Source organism: Solea senegalensis, linkage group LG6, assembly GCF_019176455.1.
Source record: "Solea senegalensis isolate Sse05_10M linkage group LG6, IFAPA_SoseM_1, whole genome shotgun sequence".
Classification (NCBI taxonomy): domain Eukaryota; kingdom Metazoa; phylum Chordata; class Actinopteri; order Pleuronectiformes; family Soleidae; genus Solea; species Solea senegalensis.
The window spans coordinates 15,375,487-15,392,563 of record NC_058026.1 but is presented as its reverse complement, the minus strand read 5'-3'; the positions used below and the strand labels follow the sequence as shown (position 1 = coordinate 15,392,563).

General features: G+C 41.6%; 1 protein-coding gene across 2 annotated transcripts in view; it reads left to right on the top strand.

Moving 5' to 3' along the window:
- Nucleotides 1-17,077, top strand: part of sh3pxd2aa (SH3 and PX domains 2Aa) — an 88,447-nt gene that overhangs the window by 3,887 nt on the left and 67,483 nt on the right. For both annotated transcript variants that reach the window (XM_044028874.1, XM_044028873.1), the window contains exon 2: nucleotides 7,451-7,531. In XM_044028874.1, the coding sequence (XP_043884809.1) occupies nucleotides 7,451-7,531 (81 nt within the window). The remainder of the gene's footprint in view (nucleotides 1-7,450; nucleotides 7,532-17,077) is intronic.

Here is a 17,077-nt window from a genome sequence, read left to right as displayed (position 1 = left end):
TGTTGTATGATCACAGAAAATTGTTTCTAGGTAACAAGTCCCTGCTTTAAACATGACATGCACAGTATTCAAAAGTGAGGATACATTTTCATGTTGAGTCTAGATTATTAGATTCCTCAGAAGGAATTACGCAAGGCAACAGTTACTCCCCTTTAGATTCCAAATGACTCATCACATATTCTGTTTTCTGAGTGTAATCTGTTCCTCTCAGGCAGACATTACACAGTGTGTAAATGTAAAGCTGTCAGATGTATCGAATAATAAAGGAGAAAACAAATCATATTATGGTGCATTCCATTTGTAGTTGGAATGAGTATGGAACGCCCCCCAAACTTCAACCAATCCCAACATGTGAATTCAAGATGTCTGCTACCATAGTAACACTGTAAATCAGTGGTGGACATGATGCTACGTGTGCTGTGTGTTAGATTTTGTTATTGCCTGTATTGCTAACAGACATTTAGTGTGGTCTATGGGATTTGGCTTTCACACAGACTGGTACACACGATGAGCCAGTGTTATCTAGCTATGTGAGTGGTGAATAACATAAATCATGCTATGTGATTGAGGGCCCCATTAGATTATTGTGAAGAATAACGCAGTAACGGCTTGGGATTCAGGTCCCTCTGAGCTTTTGGGCCCCTGGGCCTTGGCCCCGCAGACTCGTTCAATAATCCAACCTTGCACCCACAGGCATGCGCTCAGTGAGGGACAGCAGGGATAGAGTTTAGTTATTAATTAGAAAGTATAGATCAGTAAGTCGTAGCAGTTGAATTTGTTGTTGGATCTGATACAGAATTATTTAAGGATTGTTCTTTTTTTTTATTGCACAACCTGAAACAGTATCAAGGACATGCTAAAGGTGCAAAGGACCAGAATAAACCCTCTTCTTCAGGCTTTGACTCTTCCTGTTTCCACCAGGAGGGCAAACAGTGGCACTGGAAACTTGTACGGATCATAAATGACATCATTTTAACAGTTGATCCAGAAACTTGTATCTTCAGGCTTTTTCCAGAGACCGCACTCTTCCAGACGCTCACAAATGAAACTGTCACACCTTATACTTTCTTCATGTGCCACTTTTGTTGGCTTGCTAAGACTCAGGTCTGAAGAAGTTGTGCAGTTTTATGGTCATTGGTTAATGTGTAAGGATCATTGACTGTATTAGACTGTTAGACTGTGAGTGCACAGATTCAAGTTCCATGTGGTTCCATGTGGTAAAACTGAAACTCCAGGCAGGCAGAATATTTCCAACCAAACGTTTTGTAGTCAGATCATTTGTGCATTCATGGTCTGACTCTCAGAGTATAATCTGGGTCTGTTTTATAAGTCACTTTAAATATAGAAGCTTAGGCGGGGTTCACTGCATTTAGTGGCTAGGCCGACATTCTCTGCCCCACCAAGCACTCTGCTCTTTGCCTTCTTCTCTGTAGCTGTGAGACTGGCGTCCAGCTTTCCCTCCACACTGTAAGTCATTTCTTCCGTTTGTCTTTGCTCTTTTATTCATCTATTGACTTGCGTTAATGTTGATGTAATTGTAGAAACAATGTCTTCAGGGAAAGCAGAACATAAAGACAGCTGTAAACATGACATGAATATTGATAGCAAACCAAATAATCACAAGTCCAATTTGTTTAGTCAGAACAAATCATTTTTCTGTCTTTGCTTCTGAGCATGAACACAGCTCCGCTTCCACAGCGGGGACAACAGATCTTTTCTTGTTATTTGGGACAATGATGTCCCCGAAGCTTTCTCTGAGTTGTTCAGATTTTCCCCTCCTCGTTTGTGTTTTCACTGTCTGTGAATGAGATAGTTGAGCTCACGCGTCAGAAAGTCACGACTGTGTGGTCAGAGATAACATGGTTTTGTCTTCGTTTTTCTGTCTTTGGAGATGCTGATAAAATGTTCATTAAAGGAACTGCCCTGTTCAACTGCAGATACGCTATACACTATAGATTAGATGACATGAGATTAGGTCCGATTTGACACACTGGGGGTGAATTTCCCCAGTGTTACAGCAGCAGAAGGGTCAGGAGTGGCATGTGTATATAATCTAAAATATACAAATGCAAAAAGTAGAAATAATCTGTTCACACCCTAACCATCTCTCTGTATCATCAGCCTCAGAGGTCAGAGGTGAAGAAGCCTCTTGGATGAGAGGTGTAACATCCAGTCACACCCAACCATTATGGCTCATGTGAATCATTGCATGAGTGTGTGCTAGTTCTCTGTTAGTGCAATAGTTAAAATAGTCAGATTTCATTACTGGGAAATCTTAAAGAATTCACAGTTAGATTAATCTTGACAGGCACCAGTCCAGGCTTTTTATAATGATAGCAATTGTTGATTAGAGGTGGAATAAATCATCTGTTTTCACATGCATTCTGACTGTGAATCATTTTATGAAAAAAATTGTAATTGTAAAAACAATATTAGGGAAAAACATAGTTTGACCAACATATGCGTTATGTTCAGTACACGTTACCCAATTAACGGGTTAAACGTCACGCAGCGTAAATGTGTGCGTCACCTCTTAGCAAAGATGGCCGACTGAGCGCTAACACTGAAGGGCTAAAATCCGACAATCGGCACAATCTGTGGCAACACAACCTACACGAGCGACACGTAAACACCCGGAGGTGGAGGAGAAAGGAACGACTGCCGAACAGCTGAGAAAGAAGCAAATGATGAGGAATCTTCCACAAAACTCTCGTTGTGTTACAGTGAAACATATTGTTTAATTTTGTATTAATAAATGCCAATGGAAGTTAATACAATTGGGAATTTATCCCTTAGAACACAAAGCATTTCAGCTGCTTTTTTTCCATGACTAAAAATGCAATATAGAGTGTCTTATATCCTTTTTTCAGCACAAGCTAGACAAGCTGATGAAAAAACTGAGCTAAAAGTACTCAAAATGTTTAAAATCGGATTTAACTTTTTAAAACCTAAATACACACCCCCAGGTTGTCCATATAAGGAGTTGTGTATTATTCCCACAGCAAATTACCATGGGTGCACCTGCGGCACAAATCGTGAGCACTTAGGGTTAATAATGGATCTTTAAATACACTTTCAGATAAAAAACATTAAGATACAATTATATAATGGCTTCAGAATTGTTTAAGAATTGTAACTATTCCCACCCCCATCACAGTTTCTCTTTGAAAACATTAGTAATGGTGAAATGATCAGAGAAAAGTTCATTGTATGCAGTTGTATTTTCTGTCCCCTCTGTTTAAGTCTGATGCATCTATAGACAAATATTGAAAACAACCTGTCGCGCTGGAGCATGTGGCTAGAACTGTTGCCTCACAGCAAAAAGGTTGCTGGTTTGTATCCCAGTCCAGGTGTTCCTGTGTGTGTGTGTGACTCGTGGTGCAGTGTTTCTTTGCTCGTGAGTCCTCGTTACGCTGCACAAAGACAACTGTAGACGCACAAGCGTTTTGCTCGTGTACGATCGTCTTTGACTTCAGTGAATTTGTGTCCTGGCACGACCCCGGGGAGCGCACTCTCACAGCAGTAAATGCCAAAGCTAATCGTGCTAAGGACACATTTTTCAGTGAGGAACGACAGTTACAACCTCTGGGTGGAGTGAACATACTGTCATGGCCGCCTGCCAGCAGCGACTGAGGTGTTTTAAAGCTCAGCTTTATCGTGGAGCCTCTGTTGTGTCTGACCGCTGCCCTTCCTTTAGCTTTGACTCCACCTCTTTCATTTGAGCTGTGCTGTGAGGGTCGGGATGACAGTGGAAGATCCCACTCAAAGATGTGTGCGAGTGAGTGGGAATAGTGCACCAGGGAAACATGTCGCTTTTATGCCGGCTCAGTGCTTATACATGAGGTAAAGTCAAATGTGTTCTCTGTGGGCCACTTCGCAGCGAGACAGTGGTAACGTTACGGCCGCTTTCACTGCACATCAGGTTTACATGGGATGTTTGTAGCTTTGATTGTAACAAAATAAAAACACATTTTGTAAAGTAAAGTTTTTTTAAAGGCCATAAGAAATAGCTTTCTTCTATATTCTAAAAAAAGGTCACTCTCTCATTTTCGACTGCTTTATCCTCCACATCAGTCTTCATAATTTATGTAATAGAAGTCAAATAATATGGCTTATAAATAATATCTTGATATTTTTAAGCTGTATGCCGATATACAAGCTATTTCAGGACATAAAGCTGCATATAGTTTGTTTCTCTGGATTTCCTTTTCAGATGTTTGTGCTTCTCAAAGGAGAGTGAAAATACAAAAATAAAACATCTACTGTTTATGATCTATATTACATTACACGATTTATTTCAGACAATAGCTTATTTATTTATTTGGCTTGTTGATGTTAAACGAAGGATTTAGATATTAAGTGTGTTAGAAACGATGTCATTGCTTTTAAATACAGTCAACTGCTATAACACAAGTAATTAGTCTTAAAATGAAACGTAATTTTATCGATTCCACATATTTTTAATCAATATATAATATTTGATTTATCTTATATTTTGTGTATTTCACTCATTTATTCCATGTAATAAATATGACGAGTGGGTCATTGTTCACTCTCACTCTCACAACAACAGAGAGTCCATTTAACCACAACTGTAACAGAGAACCCAGAGAAAACTCATGCACACATGGGCAGAACATGCAAACTCCACACAGACACAAAGGTCCTTGCATGAACTGAGATCCGAACTGGAGACATTCCTGCTGTGTGGCAACAATGCTCGCCACTGGAACACCACGTGGTGTCTATCCACCACAGACAGGGTCACGGCAGGGAGGTGCGTCACACAAACGTGCTGCCCTCTGATTCTTTTCACACGATATAAATGCAGTCTTGGAAGTGTCTGGTGTTCCACTGGTTGTGTATCACATTCAATCATATTCTAGTACATTGTCCCATCTGAAATATGCGCAGTTTCCATGTACGCTCACACAATATACTTTATACAGCTGGGGTGTCAAACTCATGTGACCCGGGGGCCAATGAGCGTCTAATCTGGTCATGAGGGGGCCGGTCTAGAGAACAAAAAGTGGGAGGAGCTTAAAATTAAAACACAATATTGCTTCATGATATCACAATTAAGATATTCATGATGATATTTCCCAGAATTTAAAAAGTAAAAGTGCTTGTTTTGATACGGAATGACATATACTGAGACATTCTTTTAAAATACCATATATAATAATGTGGACAAGTGTAATAAGAAACACCACACAATCTTATTTATATACATAATTGAATGTTGTATGTAATACAATACACAGTAATGTGATTGTTTATATTATTACTGTTATAAAAACATTGCTTGCAAACATACTATATTCTATCACCTCACTGGCAGCTGTGCCTCAGCTACACACTGTGATTAAAAGAAGGTGAGGTCGTGGGCCATGTTTTTATTATAACATGATTTTTAGGTGGGGGCAGTTTGACACCTCTGTTATACGCCATAAGTTTTGGGCAACACTGGATATCTGGACAGAGTCTGGACGTCACAAAGTCCAGAGTGGACCTTGGGGCTCTTCATTCTTGGATTTGTTAAAGAACATTTATTCAACCCTTTACGGTTCTTTAAGTCAGCGTTATTCATGTAAGTTAGATGTGTGTGGCGATGACTGTTCCAGCCTGAGTCATTCAGTATCTGCAAATATTACGGAAAGTCGTTGCGCAGGTCACCGCGCCCACTGTGGGAGGCACTGACGAACAATGTCCTGCTCCAAACACGCACTTGTTGTGAGTCACATTATGTCAAGTTTCGGGCTGGGCCAAGAAAAGCTTATTGCATTGATCTGTGTGTGAAATTTGAAGAAAGTTCAAGGCCACTAGTGTGTTATGCTGCTGTGAGGCACAGCACCATGTGAAGCATGAGAATAATATATTTAATGGAAGGTTATTTCCAATAATCAAGCGTCTCTGAGTCATTTCGTCTTCATGAGTCGCCTGTAAGTCACAAAACAACCTATCCCTTTTTTTTCTTTTTTTTTGGCGCAGCTCAGTGTGAGCAGTTGAGTGAGACACGGCTGTTGAACACTTTCTGTCGTCTGGATCTGTTACCTTGCTTGTTGCATTGGATTAGAGATGATGGCAGCATCACTTACCTTCTCTTGACAGATAAATGGACTCTATCTTAGACTTGTCAGCCTTCTCAGGGCTGCAGCATTGCTCCAGTCAAGGGTAAAGGCCAGCAGGTCAGTGTGCTGACAAAAGAAAGATGATTCCACCGTTTACCCTCCAGTATGAGCCATTGACAGATTTCTGACTGACTCTGCTCTCTGTCATTGGGGGTGATTGTTTGAGTCTGCTGCCTCTGGATTTGTTTGCACTACAATCACACACAACGATCCGTTCATTGTTTGAGTCATAAATGAGTTGATTGTCAGTTTTTGGATGAAACAGAGATGTTTTTTTTTTTTCGAGGACCACTGCAGTATACTACAGTCTTGACATTCACCCGTTCACTCACAGGCTGTTGGCACGCCGGACACATTAGCACGTAGCCTCTCACTCAACCACTGTCCCCCTGGTATATACCATGATGACACACCCATTTATAGACATAAACGTTATGTGAATGCTAAGTATTTATGTAGCGCTTTTCTTCACACTACAGTTTTGCCGTTCACTCACACATTCATACAGCGTCGCATCTTCTATCACACATCTTTCATACACATTCACACGCTGCCGGCTCAGCCATCAGCAGCAACGTGGGTTGAAGTGTCTTGCCCAAGGACACATCGCCATGTAGACTAGACTAGTGGAGCCGGGAATCCAACCCACAACCTTAAAAGTGGAAGACGACTACGCTAATTCATTTGCTGTTGCTGAAATCAGTGTCAAATATGTCTGATACATGTGCTGGCTATGCATATTGTATTGTAGTGTGGTCATTGGTCCTCTTTCAGTACCACTGATTGACTTTAATGCAGTAATAATCATTTTATAATCTAGTTCAGCCATGACAGAGGAAGCTATATTTGCAATTTTACCAGTTAGTGATAGTGAATTCATCCTTTTTACATATCCATAGTGAGCGCCAGGTTCAGGAGCAGTGGGATTTATTTATCTTGCTGGCAAAGAACAAGAACCAGTTTGTGTTGCTTGTTGAGCTCCTGTGTCCCTGTGAGCTGAAAACACTGATATTCTCTGAGGACTTTGTTTTTTGGACATTTGGATGTCCATCGTGGACGACTGTGTGGAACAATCACTGATCTGTTTTGTTTTGTTCAAGTAAAAAAAAAAAGGTTATGCTTTCACTTGGTATTATTTTGTGTGTGAGATGTCTAAAGACAGGACGTGTTCTGGCGATATCTAGCGTCGTGTCAGGTTGACTTTAGATGCTTTTCATTGACAGTAGTTGGTAACACTGTCAAACGATCTCCAAACACAAGACAGTGAGAGAGCTGGGAATATGACGTCCTCATGTTTTTTTGTGTTCTTCTCTTGGCAGGTATATCTCATCAATGTCACCTACTCTGACAACACATCTCACATCATCTACAGAAGATACAGCAAATTCTTTGACCTTCAGGTAAAACGTCCCATCACTCACTGACTCCCCTGCTGTGTGTGTAATGAAAAAGCCTTAATGGTGATGTACTTTGAACATGTCATCCCTGTGAACCTGCAGCGTTGTTTCTTGCAGATTAATGTGTGCAACAGACAATTCCTCATTGCTGCCATGTCTGTGGCCATGTTCTCCACACCTCATCACCTCAGTGACTCAATGTGTGTGTTAGTAATTGTTTGGGGGAGGCATGGTTTGTGTCCTATAGCCTTGCGGAGACGAAATGATGCACCGTGTCTCTCACTCTGTCTGTCTGTCTCTATCTCCACCCCTACTCCCTATATTCCTCGTTTCCCCTCTCTCTTCTCTCATCTCTGCCTTGCCCATGAAAGAAATCGCAGGGAAGTGAACTGAACGTAGCACGAGCTACTGTGGGTCATAGATAGATTCTCCAGAGTTGGCTCTGACTGGTGAAGTCTTGAACCTGCCATTCTTTTCAGAGGAAAAACAGGACATACCCAAAGTAAATGAAGAATTGCGTCACATTATTAAGGTTCACATGTGTGTTCTTGGTCCCTAGGGACATCTAGGGATCGCAGGGAATGTATTACCAGTGACAGAGATGTTGTGTCTGTTTTTTGACAGACAATAGTGCACATATGCCCATTGATCCCCTTATCAGCAACTCCTGCACAAAAATCTGGCACAATTTGGCACAAGTGTGACCAAATGACAACAGCCCAATAAACAACAGTCAAATAGATAATTTGCCTCCAAATGGAGTGATTTTATTGTACTGATACTACCTACACATTCAAAAAAAGCAACTATTTACATAGGCTATAAATAGCCTATCATTACTCAATTGGATGTCCCATCCCATGATACTCCAAAAAGCAGTTCCTCTCTGGAACCAGGCAAAGTGACACATTACACTTGGAGCAGTAAATGGGTGTCTTCATGTCCTTTATTTGTCCTCGTGATTTTGGAGAAGTTTGCTGGTATAAAAGTTATCAACATAAGGATGGTCAACCCTCATCAGATCCATGACAGTCCCCTCATTTTACTCTTGATAAACATCAAAGTTGAAGGTGTAGGCAGTCTTATATCTGCCAGTACAAATATTGTTGTTGTCTTGTCTTTCATTTACTACCTGAATCCGGTTCTGGCTTTGCTTGGCACCATCCTCTCGTCGATTGTTATTTCCTGGTGCGGTTTGAAAAGAGGAGCCGGTTCACAGATGCTTTTTTGAAGCAAAACAAAAGTTGACCTTCTAAGAAAGAGAGAAATCGAACATGTGCACGGTTGCGATGACGATGATATAAACGATTGATTTTGTTTTGTTTTACTACGTTTTTATAGAGGATGAATACTATGGTAGATTTTTCAGGGTTTTATATACAGTCTCATATTAACTCTCATGTAAAGTTATTTTCAGGGTGAGGTGGGCTGCAGTGAAAACCCCTCTTTGTGTCTCTCTGGTGACTGCTCCATACTGAGCGAATGTGTGAATGCATTGATGCCCCTCACGCCCTCGTTCCACTGCAAGCTGATACCAGATGTATGTTGCCCCTAGAGGTCTCTGGCTCACTGGTAAATATGAAAGGGCTGCAGTGAGCGATTTATAGGGGTCACGTCTCAATAGCAGCAGTGTGTAAGTCCAGCCAGAAATGATGCTTCACTCTTTCTCAAAGGTTCCATTGATAACCACTGGACACATGTCAAGTGGAAGCCCTCTCCTCAGCTGATCACATCCACATCCACACTCTGGAAAACTCTGGACCTGTGTTTTACTCTGTGAGACTGTTGATTCTAAATGTCCACAGCTAAACGATGAGCTGTGGGCAAATCTCCATCAACACTTACTTTCACGTTCAGTCTTAAATCAAAAATCCTTGCTCTGACTATTCACTTTTGTTGTTTCTTCTACTGCAAAACAGTTCAATTATATTTTAGGCACTTGGAATCAGAATATTGTATTAATCCCTGCAGGGGACTTGGGTGCAGGAAGAATTTAAGGAATAAGATTAAGAAAACACATTAGATATATATACCTTAATGTGAAATATAAACATGGCAAGACAGAGTATGTGCGTATGAAGTGATATGACCTAATAAAACTAGGTAGTAAATAGAATATGTGAATGTTTAAAATGTAATGATGCTGTCAAACCCACGTGGTTTTTACGAGCATTTGCCAAAGCAGCAGAGACACATCACACATGGATTATTGTGCCAAGTATTTAGTTATCACATAAGTGAAAGCTGGTGCATGACCAGTGAACCTGACATGTTATATATGCGATTATTTATTTATTGTTACTTTTTTGAAAACACTTGAACCAATACAATTTGTATTATTGGTCTCAGTCTGACACTGGTCAAAAGCAGAAACATGATAAACATGCGACATACATCAAAGCGTAGACTGAAAAATTGTAAATAAAAAGCAGCAAACAACATAGCAATAGCAGATTATTATTAGTTAGTATTATTATTATTATTAATCAATGTATCGGACTATCAGCGAAAGAAAAACATGAATTCAAATACAATCCCCAAATTCTGGACAGTGTGGACACATGTCTTCCTCCTAGATATTCAGCCTCTCGCTGTCAGTGTTTCACAGATGTCTTGGCATGAAACCGCTTCCCATTCAGGAGCGGCAAGATTGATTTTGTTAGCTTTGTGAGATGATGCAGGGGAAAGGTCACCGGACTCAGCCTGCGCTTCATTGAGTTGTCAAATAAAGTGGCTGTCACATGACCAAACTCTGGCGGAGTTTGACCAGGCCGCCTTCAAATGACTTCCGTTGTGAAAATCCCTCACTGCACATTTGTGGGATTTGCCGAATGTACCCTTTAAAGCACACGGCAGTGTATCACCACTGCCACTTCACTGCTCTCGTCTTACCTTCAGTAGGTCTTTGATGTTTTCATTTGCAGTGTGACTCATGTGAGGAAAACTAACCCCTGGCAGCTTTTTAAAACACACTAATCCTCACTTTCTGCTTCTATATGGTCTGAAAGTAAAGTCCTCTCCGCCTGTTTTTGATCTGGCACTATGTGCTGATGCTGTGTGATCTCGTTGTATTCAGAGCAACCTGGAGCATCTCCTGTCCAAACATGAATGTGCTGCAGAGCTCTCAGCAGCCCTGCTAAGAGTGAAAGAGAGACATTTGTCCACTCTGAAACACTGGGAGAGCACTTTAAACAAACCTTTTGTGCAAAATAACAACTGGAGACTGTGTTGTCCTAGAAGAACAAGCTGTCTTCCTGGAAACATTCTTGTGTTAGGTAGAGGGGCCTCAGATGTTCCTTTGACTGACTTTGTTTTCAGTTCTGTCCCAAAAAACACCAAATGAGCTTGTGAATGGCTGGAGTTCTCTCTTAAAATGATGTTTTTCTGCTGGAAAGTAAACCACTTCATACTGACAGCCAGTACTCTATTTACTCTTTTTTATGATAGAAAGTTTTCATGTGTCACAAGACCAGTATATAAAACCAGAACGTGTTTGGGGGGGGGACCTTTTTACTGTTGCACCACCACAATGCCGGAGCTGTAACTAAGCAGCTAAAAATGGACCGGTTGGACCTTGAAGGTTCCGAACCTGAAACAGTAGAACAGAACAAATGTGTATCAAAAAGAGGAGCAGTGTCTTCTGTTGTTTGAAGGTTATTTGGGTTTGACATTCATCAAAAACAATAACGTTTTATACCATATTAAAAAGGTGTAGTGGTTAGCACTCTCGCCTTGCAGCGAGAAGACCCCGGGTTCGAGCCCTGGTTGGAACAAGGGCCTTTCTGCATGGAGTTTGCATGTTCTCCCCGTGTGTGCGTGGGTTCTCTCCGGGTTCTCCGGCTTCCTCCCACAGTCCAAAAACATGCAATGTGGGGATTAGGTAAATTGGACACTCTAAATTGACCATAGGAGTGAGTGTGAGAGTGAATGGTTGTTTGTCTCTATCTGTAAAAATACAGGGATGTAAACTGACAAAGAAAGTGTTGCAGTACAAATAATATAAAACATAGTAATGCTATTTAGTGGCTCTCTGTGGAAAAAAAGACATTTAAAACCAGTGTTTGATTCAGTGTAATGAAAACAAGAGTTAAAAATGTGTTAACATAACTTCATATTTCAAATATGACAAGATGCAGCAAGTTAAAAGCAAATTATTAAAGGTTAAATGGCTGTTTTAAAACAATATTCTGTAATTTCAGGTTGAGTTCAATTTCACCTTGAATAGAATAGAGCTTTATTGTCCACCAAGACTGAAATTTGTCTCTGGCTTACCAACATCAACACATAGAGTATATACTGTAATGTAACTTAATTACACTGCCTGTGTTTGCGGTTTAGTTTTTCCTGTTTGTCCAGTAAAGAACATTTCTTCTTTACATCAGGCTGTGACTCTGACTCTCACTGCCGTGGGTTTGTCCTGGCCGGATGAGATCAACTGGGTGAAAACCAGGACAGGCAGATGAATATGTTCCTTCTTTCAAAAAAGACCTTCATCTGAATGTTTAAATTAGAGTAAATTGGACTAGAGAGTGATTGGGTGTTAACAAACACAAGCTTACATTCAGTGCAGGACATCTGACAGTAGCTGTGATCGAAGCACATGCAAGGAAGTTGACTGATTTATGGAAACATACGTTATGTATGTGTGTTACATTTGCTGTTTTACCAATGACCAACTTTTAACCAGCGTGTTTGCAGTTTATTTAGTATTTACACTAGAGCATCATATACTGCCGCTTTGTCATGTTCCATAGCGCCGCCTCATAGACGCACAAGGTGATACGAGGCAGTTCAGGACCAAAGAGCAGGCAGACAAGGAGACGTGGACATTTTTAACTGTTTATTCAAAAGGGTTAACAAACGTGAGTGAGGCAGCGATCAGTTCCAAACGGTAGCGAGGATAAGCGTCAATGGCTGCATGCACGCGGGACAGAGCGCTGGACGCAGGAGAGTAGAGTTAATGTTAATAGAGTTAACCAGGTGTGCTGATTGCATGCTGGAGGTAGAAGCAAGAGAGAAAGGAGGAGTCAAGGCGGGGCATCTTTCTGCGTCAGATAAAACATGCACCGGGCAACGCACTGAGACACTCGGACACAGTAATGTCTGTGGGAGCGTCTTATAAACAATATAAGTCTTTAGTCTTATGTTTTTATATTGTATTTGTTTTATTTATCTCTGATGTACAGCACTTTGTTTCAGCTGTGGTTGTTTTTAAGGGTGTGTGTGTGTGTGACAGCAGAAGCGCATGTTAACACCAGGTGTAAATGTGATGAAGCGATATCCGATCACAGAAAACACTGTAGTCAGTTGAAAGCCCAGTTGATCTCTTTCAGACGTGGATCCGTGTGTGTGTGTAGAGAGCATCGTATACTGACCCGGACTCTGTTAAACCTGCTGTGGAACCCTAATCAACGTGACTGGTGCAACCTGTGTCCTACCTGTAAAGAGTCTATTACACCAGGTTTATTCAAGACATGCTCGAGCGTTAAATGCACGTTTTGTGAGTTAAACACTTATAGTATGCTTATATATAAAACTAACTCAGTCTCAGTCACATCATTCCAATTTAAATGATGATAATCACATCATTTGACAGACATAAAAACAACAGATCAGCTGGTGCCAGGAGACTTTTGTACAATACTATAAGTCCAGAATATAAAGCAGTACTGGTGTGACATCCTCGAGGATACATGCTGACTAGCCCAGCCACGTTCAGCCTCCTTTGTCCTTGAGGTGTTCTGTGGACGTAGTGTATGTGAATGAGAGGGCCCATTGTTTCAGGTGGAGGATAAAGGGCTGCTTTATTTTATTTATGTGTGGGTGAAAAGAGAGGGAAACAGACCTTTTAGTTCCTGCTGAGAGGCAGAGGAAGGACACCTACATGCCCAACACTGGACCTGTTCATTTCACTAACAATCGGTCACTTGACAGGACAAACCAATGGTGGATTGCAAGGTTTCCCACAGCTCCTGCGAAGGGATCTGTAGAGTGGGCTTTAGAATGAAGAAAGAAAGCCTTTGGTTTAAGAAGCAAATTACAAGGACATTCTGATGTGTGCATTGTGATCTGTCTATACGAGAACTAAGAATGGGTCCTATGAAGAGTAGAAGAAGGTAATGGAGCAAAACAACAGTAGCCTGGCTGAACTCGGCCAACTCTGATGCCGTTGTGGCTACACAATCTCCTAAAAAAGGGAACCAATCACAAAGCCCCTGGTGCAACAGAGGCGGGCTTAACGCGCTGACGACAGAGAAGCGACATCAAGCGGCTTTTCTATACATGCATCATGGCTTTTACCACCTAGCCATTAGTCACGCCTCTTAAAAGTGGGAGGTGACCACATCTTGTGATGAGACTGAGATGCTGTGTGACACCAGCGAGGCTAAGAGAGGCAGGTGGGGTAATGTAGCGGGGTAAAACTTTACAATTTGTTTTGGAACTGCAGTGGAGTAAAAGTATTTTTATAAATATGGCAAAACTAACTAACTTCAGTCAGTGAAGCATGAACACAGTGTTACTTTACATCAGTTGAAGAGACGTGGCGTATACTCTGGTGTACATTATAGTAAAGCCTCTCCTTATTCACACTCTGTGTGCCCTGTGTTCACACTGTAACCCGTAGATGTTTCTGACAGCATATGCAGTCTTATCTTTTCTATCTCGCCCTCATATTTCTGTTCAAGTCAAGGTCTTGAGATGGGGGAGAGTCTATGAAAGAAATTCAAGGACTTTGTGCTCTTAAATCTTTGGCAACGATTCTGTATTAGAGAGGCGGCTCAAGGTTTTTCTTTTCTCTTCCATTACATTTCTAGCTCAGCCATTGCTGCCTTTATTCACCGTCTAATAAATCACACTGCGTGCCGTTACACCTCTGCTGTGTATCTCGCCCAGAGAGGACAAGGTCGTCCTTTCTGTGTGTCCGGATATAGTTGAGAGCAGAAGAGAGGTTTGCACTGTTTGAACGACGGAAGGACAAAATGCAATCAGCAGCACGTGACAGAGAGGGGAACATGAAACTGTGTGTGTGAGTGAACACTGTGCACAGTTTTTATCCTCACATCTGAAGACATGGACATGAAAGCACTTCCACCTCTCTCTGTTCAGCAAATACTTCACATGTCATTTTCGGCAATAACAGACATTAAAGCTCACATAGGCAAGATATGTTTTACTATTATTCATCGATTGTTACTGAAATCAAGTGACCCCAGTGGCCAACTCACTACCTGCTGAGAGAGAGCGTTATGAGAGAAAGTGACGACCACAAGCCCTCTGTGAAAAGGTCACTATTCCAACATTGATAACAACTGCTTACACTGCAAAGCAACCTAAAAACCTCAAAGGGAGCCACAGTAAACAGATAAAACACATGTCTAAATGAGCAGAATCTTCACAGATGGAGAGATTGCCCAGGTGGTGTGGTCACACGATTATTATTCCAGATTAAAATAGGTGCACTGTAACAACTGCACTGTAACGTATATTAAACTACTGGCAGCTGCAGTATGTCAGTTATTCTATCAGTTATCCATCACATGCTCCTTATCCACATATTTGATTTGAGCGATCATTAACTGGACTTGGGACCGGCACTAGAAAACAGGCGACCACAAGCCCTGTTCCCTTTGCATTAGTCAGTCAGTTAATAGTCCCGTCATTATTGTAAATCATTCTATGAACACATGCTGCACAGTTCTCAGGGATGTAGCCCGTGCTTTTGTGTTTCCTGGATTCTCACACTCTTCCATTCCAAACAAACAGAACGGCTGCTCCGCTTATCTACAGCAGTAGCCGCTCTGTGCCTGACCTCGCCTCTCTACAGCTCCAAGTTAATGAATAGTGATTGAGGAAACAGCAGTCTGACCGGGACACACTGGACACTCATCAGATACAGGATGATAAAAAAGGACAGTTTTGCAGATAAGAGATGAGAATTCCCACAGGAATCTAGAGAAAAACCCAGGTGTCTCTCACCTCATGGCTCCATCAGCCTTTTGTTTGGCCCAAGAGGAAAATAAGATTGTTTATTTGCGACGCAGCTCATGAAATGAAATGCAGAAGAATTGTTGTCATTTAGAAATGAGATCATGTGCAAATAATAGTTAGATTTCACACTTTTTGGTTCACACGTTCATGTTTTTTCAGTGTTTTATAAAGAAGAAACAGTTGGTGAATGGCATCCGTTGTCCTTCAATAACTTGGCGTCAGCTTATTTAAAATCACATCTTTCTTCTTGGTTTCTCGTGTTTTCTGTCTGTGTCTTTCACGCCTTTATAAATGTCGACCCACTTGTGTTCCCCTCGTGTCTCCTTTCCACTGCACACCCAGCCTCTCCTGAACTGCCGCCGGTGTGTCCCGGCTGTCAGTACGTCTAAATTAAGTCCTCCTTTAGCATTAAAACTGGGCACAGGTGAGAACTCTTCCTCTCCACCTTGCAGTGACCTGTAACTTTGGTGGCCTACTTACTTAACCCGAACTAAGGCAGCCGCTGTGTCAGCTGACCGTGTTCTTTCCCCTCACACTGAGGCTGCAGCTGCTTGTAAGCAGAGCTGTGTTTCCGGGGCAGTAAATGCCACTGGAACATTGACTTATTGAGGTTATTAAAAAGAAAGAGATGTTAAACTTGACAGAATCAAATGATTGCTGAGTGTTCGGTTAAATGTAAAATGTGTTGTTCACCGTAATTCTTTTCTAATGACTTTCAGTCATTTCTTCTTCTTCTTCACTGGGCTTCTACCTTTAGGAGTGGCCACAGTGCATCATCTGCCTCCATCTTGTCTTGTCTTTTGTATCTGTTACACCATCCATGCACCTTCTCTGTGCTCCTCCTCTTTTCCTCCTGCCCGGGCCGCTCCATCTTCAACATCCTTTGTTCAGTATAATCACTCTCCCTCCTCTCCAAACTCAACCTTGTCTCTCTTACTTCATACATCACAGCAGGTCTCACTACCTCTATCTTGTAGACCTTCACTTTCACTTTTGCTGCTCTCCATCTGTCACACACCAGGATTGTTCCGGTGCTCTGAAAACTCTGCATTCATAACCCTACCAGTGTTCTCCTCCAGCGGGCAGGGATTTGCTCCGACATCAGCACAACTTTCACAGTTGGCAAATGGACTCACTAGTCTTTATTATGTTTCAGTGTGATACCACGGTGGGCCAATGAGGCAAGCAGTCAATTAAACCCCGTCCAATTAAAGCCAAAAATAGACATCAATTAGAGTGATACAGAAGTGGAAATGATAGCTTTTCTTACAACTTTGAACAGCACTTAGTCTTATGGTCCGCTTGCATTCATCTTGTAATCTTCTGCTCTTTGCTGCAGCACCAGGATACTGTGCATGGAAACTAGCTCGATGCATCTATCATTTCCCTTATTACTGTACATGTCCCACTGAGTAAAGTCCTCTCCACACATTCAGTGTTTGCACACATGTCCCAGTCACACATACACACATGCCCAGGGTTCCATTGACCATATGGTATTTCACACATGCATGGATGATTGCACTGCTCAACAGCTAAATATGCTGTCCTTGTGTACCT